General features: G+C 41.6%; 1 protein-coding gene across 1 annotated transcript in view; it reads left to right on the top strand. All coding sequences in view use genetic code 11, as the record gives it.

The window, feature by feature from the left end:
* The window catches only part of EGR_06446 (Receptor expression-enhancing protein), a gene marked incomplete at both ends in the record, with an annotated part of 10,622 nt that extends 2,699 nt beyond the window's left edge, over positions 1–7,923 (top strand). The window contains 5 exons of the mRNA XM_024495695.1: positions 1,371–1,492; positions 2,327–2,375; positions 3,086–3,110; positions 6,808–7,015; positions 7,726–7,923. Of these exons, the coding sequence (XP_024349856.1) occupies positions 1,371–1,492; positions 2,327–2,375; positions 3,086–3,110; positions 6,808–7,015; positions 7,726–7,923 (602 nt within the window). The remainder of the gene's footprint in view (positions 1–1,370; positions 1,493–2,326; positions 2,376–3,085; positions 3,111–6,807; positions 7,016–7,725) is intronic.
* Between the last annotated feature and the right edge of the window lie 218 nt (positions 7,924–8,141).

Genomic DNA, 8,141 nt, shown 5'->3' with positions numbered 1-8,141 from the left:
AGTTAGATATTGCAAAATACTACTTGACGTGCATGTCTCCACCTTCATTTTCAAATCTTATAAACTTGAGGCCGATATGGGTGGCAATGGGAATGCGATATCACTTTTCCGATTCAGTCGATGGTGAATTCACTGGGAATACTGAATACGGTACTTGTAATTTGTGTGATAGACACTTGGGTCTTATTGGTTGAGATACCGTTATTGGTATTATTGCGCCGCGAACATCTACGGTAGTCCCGTCTGCCGTAACCAGGACCTCGTGATCCCTATCACCTGTTCACTAACATCAATGCTGTGATCATTTATGCGACAATTTTTGTGGTTTTTTAATGCGTGGATGCATGAGCAGCAATTTTATCTTCTGTTGTGTGTTCACTCGTGCTCTATAGGCGCTTTTCAATAATCGCTGCTTCCATTTCCCTGTCTTCCACTCTGGTGCATTTGTATTTTATGGTTAGTATGCTTTGGATTAATGTCAGGTGGGGCACTTGCTGCACTGAGAGGAACAGTTTACATTTTATTCTGTGCTGTTTGCTCGTGTTGGCTTCTCGTATAAACGCCTTCGTTTCTATGCTTATTAATCCCTTTTTGTGTGGACATGACCCCCTTCCCCACGCTCTTTCTCGAGTTCGCTTGTGTTTGTTCACTCGTTTAGAACAGTGGGAGTCGATCAATGCCCATCTTTCGTTGGAGTGCTATTTATTGTGCAGCCATCGTATGTTAAATACTTCTGTTTCTTAGGCGATCGTAATAAATCAACATTCCTGTATCAATGCGAATGGTTTATCGCAATTTTACGTACATTTGAAAAGACAGTCCAAACGTACCACACAGCATTCTAATATAAGGTGAAAGGCGGCATTTGAGTTTCCAGGTGTTATTATCGTCAATCGTCTGCTGCGTTATTTTTTTCGGCGTTTTGTGCCGCCCTTTTCAATGTGATGATTTCGTTCTCCAAACGAATCAGCATATGCTGATTGCTTTCATCTCAGCACTTGTGATTGGCATCAAATCACTTCAACTCCCTGATGTCATTTTTTTAAACTTCATTACATACAAAGAAGAAAAAGCCTTCCACTGCAATGGGATCATGCAAGGCTTTTTAATTCACTGCCAACCGATCAGTTTGATAACATATAGACTTGTGTTCAGGCACAGCTCTTGACAACAAAGTCGAGATTGATTTTCGGCGTTTCTTTGTCTACGTACAAGCCTGCGACTTCGACTATTTAACTCGTTTGCTACATCGTCGTCCCGGTCATAGCTATTCGCTTTATTCTTTAGTTTATCATGTCTTTCTATGGTTGTTATCAGCTGCCTCAACTTTTGCTTCGAGCTCTTGACTGTTTTGCCATGATTTATTTTAGCTCCCCTCGACAACGTAACGGAACTCACAGAAGAGGAATCGCAAAATGCGGATTCATTCAACGCCATTGAATCTGGGGATATCTCAAGGGGGGACCACCACCGGAAATCCACTTCAGATTCTGTAAGTTCTTCTCGTTATTTGACTTAATCTCCCCTTACCTGGCCGGAAAATCAAGGTAAACGGATGGCAAAGTATCTATCGATGTTGTTATCATTGTTAAAGGAGGGGATAAAACTGCCCAAACCCCACGTCTACTACCTTCGTTCGAATACAGAGCCTCTGAACTCTTGTACTTCGCGAGCCGATGTAAAGCCTGTTGCGGATAGTCCATCTGTGACAACGACTCGTTGTCCTGCTCCCATCCCACCGCGTTCTGCGGTGAGGACAGTGAAACAAATTTCACAGTCGCCGGGTAATTGTTAGGTGTTATTCCGCATCCAAAATCTCGCTTGCATGATCTGGCTGATGACTTTGTACCCGCATGACCTCTCCGACGGTACCAATTTCACGAACTAAACCTGACCTCACTATCTGGCTAGCCTTTCCGGGGATATTTGCGTGTCTTTATAGCAGCACCACTTCCACTGTTTCAATGCTAAACCCTATACATTTCATTATTCATCAACTTTTGCCAGATTTCATTATTTCCTTAATGTATCCGAATTTCTCCTCCAGTTCCTTTGATTCTCAAAGTGCGCGTCATTTTAAACGATTTCTTGTGGGTAGTTTGTGATGTTTTTGTCGTGCCCGTTTTTTTTTCAGGATCAAAACGCATGATTTTTTACATACCTCACTTTGGATAGGTTAACATGCAAGTGTGATCCCTTACCGCATATTGGCGAGGGCAGATCAAAGTGATTTGTCTTTCATGAAATTTTTCTTGCAAGTGGAGTTGCCGTGTCCTCCTTTTTTTTCACATTATGAACTCGCTCCAGCCTCCATTTTTCTTTGCAGCCTCACCCTCCATTTCAGCGGCCGCGAAGACATGTACCCGTCTACGTAGGTGAAGAATGACTCCCCTAACTCCCCCCTTTTTTATTCACATTGCTGCTGCTGCTGCTGCACACGCACAGACGTAAAGGCACTAACACCGCCCCAGCGCTAGCTTACTCGCCTCGGTGAGAAATTCGCCACTGTCGGTGAATGACAGCGCCAGTTTAAAACCCCTCTGCTACCTCTTCCCTGAACTCCTCTCCCTTTCTTAATAACCTCTCGCCTCTGTTAAATGATCCCTTGCGTTATTTTCTCTATTTCTTTGGAAATTTCAAGCTCACTTTCTGGCCTCTGATTAGAGACGTTGGATGGATCTCCTCTCATCTCACCTTCTGGATTGAATGCTATCCAGTACACAATCCATTGAGATTCTAAAGCACAGAGTTGGTCTTCGTCATTATCATGATGCCTCGGATTCCCTTATCTCTGTATCAGCAGTCGTGTTAGACGTACGGGTACTCTGTGGTTGGCTTGAAATATATCAAACGTATTTAACACGAAATACTTGGTTTAGCTGCTGATGTTCTTAAAAATACTATTCACGTAACTGTATTGTTATTGAGATGAGTTTATCCAGAACGGAGGTTATGTATTCTGTCCTTTGTGAACTGATTCCTGTTGCAAAGCTGGTTGCAAAATAATTACTATCCTGTTCTAATAAATTTATCATTGGGCCGAAAATTTTCCTGTTTCATTCGAGAATGCATTTTCGTTTACCAGATTGTCGTATTATCCTGCACGCTCGGTAAGTGTTGCGTCGACCTCCACACACACCCTCCTACACTCCTAAGTGTTTGCACTCGGAATGCCCCATTGGATGTGCGTAAACTCGTTTCTTTCCTCCCTCTGCCTCATCTCAGAAAAGTGGAAGTGTTGCTCTTTGCCTGTTCTGAGGGATTCTTAAGAGTCTACTGCAGTGGAGCATCCTGTCATATTCGCAAACATGTAAAGATCCAAGGGATCATATCTCCGATTTGGCTGTGGACGTATTCGTCTGCGTATGTGTATATTTGCATGAGTAATTTGTTTACGTGCACTCAGTATTTTGTTGTTGGTACAGCCTACTGCTGCTGTGTGTGTGTATGTGTGTGTGTGTGTGTGTGTGTACATCTTCTTTTGGATGTGTGGCGGATGTGCCTTTTTTCGTGCACTTCTTCCCCAAGTTCAGCTTGGTTGATCATGTCAAATCAGCGCCTCCGCTCATGCGGTTCGCATCTCTTCACAGCATTCTAAAAAACCATATCGACTAACGTCTGCCAAATCTAACTATATTCATCGCAAAATCTATCCGGAGAAGCATTTTATCTACTTTGCACCCCATATAGTTAACCGCCTTGTCATTTATGCCGATGTCTATCGTGCATTGCAATTTCTCAGCAATTGCGGAGAAAAGTCTAGTGTCAAAAACAGTGAAAGTTAATATTACCTTTATTAAACATGTTTTTTAACAATAAGTACGCATTCTCCTAAAATACACCTAGATGCTGGGACTGGCTGCTTGCAAAGGACGGATGTCAGTTGTCTCGTTTAACGAATTCAACAGCAAACTATACGACTAGTTTATTCTGTTACAAGTGCTAGTCTATTGTGCCCTGTACCTCCTAATTCGTTGCAAAGTTTCTTCCATTAATGCATTTACCTTTTGAATGACCTGGTACCTCTGATGGCAGTAGTGATACATTCGTTTCTCTTATATGATAAATTATCCGATCTTGGAGATCTCCGATCTGCTTTATCTGTCATCTTTTTTCCTGCCTCCTATAGTATCTAGTCTTATTTGAAGAAAGGCGAACACCTGTATCCTTCTTAGTGGTCTATTTCATTCGTACTTAATTTGTTTTCCCCACTGTTCATTTCTTTCCCTTACTCCAAACCCTAGCATGCAATGTAACATTAAACCAGATTTCGTGAACTTGGATGACATATTTTGCTAATAAGTTCATTGCATTATGATTAATGCTTCATCCATATTCTAACGCATTCGACACGTACTCTTGCGATTTTGATATTGTTTGGTATAAGGCATATACGTTTTGCCCAGATTCCAAACATCCTCTGGTTCGTGAATAACTTGCTTTATGGTAAATAAAGGGTCTTTTGTCAACTGCTGTGATCTAGATGAACTAATGATATTCTTTTGACCAACGGTTATTTTCACCCTCCAGGTAACCTTGTATTTTTTGTCTATTCATATTCTAAGGAAATATTTTCTTGTAAGGATTTTTCTCCATTCCTCAGTCAGGTCATTTCCATGTCCCCCGACCGCTGCTGCAACATTTTAACTGATAAAAGTTTAATCGGTGACTCATTGCATTAGTTGTACGGACCTTAGACGCATAAACGTGACACGTGCTGACCTAAGGGAAAGCCGATGTCTTTCCACTTTCGAGTCCCCATGGACAGACTAGCATTTGGTCTATAAGCTATTAATCTGGCAATGTAAACCTCTTACCACTCGTGCTATTTACTTTTGCAGACGTAAGCAAACACATTTACTTGCACACTAACCTTTTCCATTGTATCATTCGAAATACAACGTAATTGCAAGCATTCTCTTTGTCATTGCTTGGGGGAAACGCATCAGAAGCGACACATGTGAACGCCAGACGGTTATTTCGATCGACATTATCCCCTCCATCTGGATGTATTTTCTGCTCCGATTGGTCAAAATTTTTAACTTTCATTGGACGCCGCGTGTTCACCATGTCGAATTTTACGCCATGCTTGCTTTCCATCCATTCACTAAATGATGGTGCCTTTTCAAAGGTGTTATGGCCATTATTTCTTGCGTAAAACTTTAACCCCTCGATGGCATTTAATGCTTAAATTGGGGTTAAATATTTATTTCTAAGAAAAACCATAGAACAAATAGATTTTTTAACAGAAAGTTGTTTTCCAGTTTAAATTTCTTATCAAATCACATGCAGAATCTATTCTTCTTAAGAAACGTTGATGACCGCTTTCCATCACTTTTTAAATATCACACCTCATTGGGAAATGTTAATCAGGTTAACTAGGCCACCAATCCATCTGGACTTGTGGGCTCTCGTACCTCCACTTTCGCGTGGTTTGATTAACTGCTTTTCTGTGCAAGAGGGAAGCCTGTATACTGTCGTAATTCCTCTGAGTCACACTGGCCTCTGGGTTATTTCTCGGTGTTTTGTTTTTCATTCCTGCGTTTAGTTTTATGGCTTCGTGTAGAAAGTGTGAATAATTAAAGAGAATACCAAAAGGGATGTGGGGCTCTTTTTTGCTTGTAGGATTTATTTCATTAGATTTATTTCAGTAAATTTACTAGGTTTAACTATTAATCCAAGTATTAATAACCTCATTTGTCAGGCGAGTATTGAATTGTCATCATTTATTTAAAATAAACCCTACGATATGTAAATTGATTTCTATCACTGCAAAATAGCAATACCTATCTAATCAAGTCACAATGAGCGTGCTTTGGCTTTGCACATAAAATCTCTCAAGGCACATCCTTTTAAAGTCCATGTAGTTATCATAACGCTATTGTTATGTTTCACACATATATTAATGTCTGCGCTATTGCGATGAGGCCTTCATCATTGTGCTTGTTGAGGGAAACGGGTACGCGGGGCGTCAAATTGGTGAAATAAAAGTTTTTTTTTCCGGGAGGAGTGATTTGCTATTTTCACCGCCTTAAGAGGTGTTTCTGAACCTTTTTTTCTGCCAAGAGGGGTATGGTGCGGAAATTGTGTTCAAATTACACTCACGTATTACGTCAGTAAATAAGACTTTAAATCAGGAGGAATGCAAGATTGAATAGCGCTGAGTTTGACTCCTCTTTTTACTTGGAACGTTCGTGTTTCATCTTTGTGCCCGTACGCGTGTCCATGTGCACACTACTATGGGGGCTTGCCAGGGTGGTTTCTGTGCCAGGTTGTTTTCAAGACCTTTACGACTCTCCTGCACATAGCGTCGGGTTGGACTATCTCATGCGCACATTGGAGCGCGTCACACTTCCAGCGAGTGAGCAGGGCATGAAAGCTGACCCATCTTGTATTCTATCTATTAATGACTGGTTTCAAGCAAACCCAAATTTTCATGCTTTGCCAAGGACAGCTTATGAAATTTGCTTGTCAGTTCTGTGCAGTCTAGTCCCTTTTCAACTCATTATTCATGCTGTTTTCAAACTGTTTATTTCTATTTGTTGTTTAAGTAATTGGTTGGTCATGCTACCTTTTCACTTGAAGTTACTACCACCTCAATAGTCTCACCGTATTTCCAGCCTGGCACGAAGCCTGAGGCAACACGGTACTGCTGTATGAGTGGATTACTCTAGTCACACCGAAACTGTAAAATTAGCCAGCATTTCTATTTCACCTGAATGCACCAGAAAGCGCTTGCTGTTAATCCGCTATCTTTGGCTCTGTTCCATCTAATTTGCACGTCTTATTGACTTGTCCAATCCTCAGGGCCGACTTAAGCACAGCATCTCGGCAGTGTCGGGAGCCCGTCGGTCGACCCGAAGAGGCTCGGGTCGTCTGGTCAGCCAGTCTTCGCCAGCCCCACCTCCATGAGAGACCTCTTTCTCTCTCCCGTCTATTCGCCGCAGTCTCCCTGTGCATGCACGGGTGTGTTTCCTTCATCTCTATCATCCCTCTGTACAGCTTCACAGCTCGAGTCAGCTCCCCATTACCCCCTCTTCCTCCATTTCTTACAACCTGCATGCAAAGACACTGACTGCTTACCGAAGGGTTGGAAAGCCTTTTGCGAAAGCGGGTTTGTTTGTTCCATCACCTCACCATTAAAAGAAAATATCAACCGTGGCATTGAATTTTGAACTGGAGATGGGTTACGAAAGGATGTGTTTTGCGAACATTGGTAGGTAGCTCAAGATATTTCATTACTGATAAAAGACTTCGATCCGCTCTTTACGGCTTATATTAACATACCTGATACCGAAATTTCCAGGTCCGGTTATATCTGAAGTTTCTGCAATTAACATGTCTGTTCGTAGTCTTCGAATCACTTCAGTGTTGTCATCCAAGTGTTTATTTGTAGTGGGAATTTAACCCGCATCGCTTCATGGACGTTCCTCGCAAGTACTTTTGTGTTAGTGGGACGGAAGTGCTGTGTAATAATTAACGGGCAAGGTCAAGCTAATTGATGATATTTTTAATCATCATTGTTTACATGTATTGTGTTCGTTATCAATATTTGAGGTAACCTAGGTCGAGGTGTTTTAGAGCTGTTTTATATTCCGTCTGGTAAGATTAAACTGACCTCCTATAGTGTCTAACGTTTCCACTAGAAATATTCGGGCATAGATACCCTCCTGGAATAAATAGAGCCCGAAAGTTGTTGGCCGTTAGCTACTACTTCTTGGATAGATTTTCCCTATTCTCCATTACTGCAGTGAAAGTGTCGCTGATGCCATCAATTCCAAGATTGTTACTCCTCTCATCGAAATCGGGTGGGCAATTCTCCACCCCTTTGTTCATTCGAATCTTGGTGCCTACACTATTCTTACAAGTTCAAAAAATTTCTTAAAAATCTTCATTCATAGCGTTGGTGGTAAATTGCTGTAAGGCAGCGAGCAGTCATTTGGCGAAGCAGTGAGTTCTGAGGGGGTGATTCGGTGGCCACACGACAGTGACCAATGCCAATACTTGAAGTACACAAATAAATGCTTTAATTATTCACAAGATTCCTTTAAACGTTTAATAATTAAGGCAGAGATACCCTTTTAGAGTGGCCAATGAAATTACGGCATTTCGTTGAAGATGAGTGGAAAATGTGAGCATAG

The sequence above is a fragment of the Echinococcus granulosus genome, assembly GCF_000524195.1.
Source record: "Echinococcus granulosus chromosome Unknown EG_S00057, whole genome shotgun sequence".
Taxonomy (NCBI): Eukaryota; Metazoa; Platyhelminthes; class Cestoda; order Cyclophyllidea; family Taeniidae; genus Echinococcus; species Echinococcus granulosus.
The sequence above is the reverse complement of the archived record's forward strand: the minus strand, read 5'-3'. Positions and strand labels throughout refer to the sequence as shown.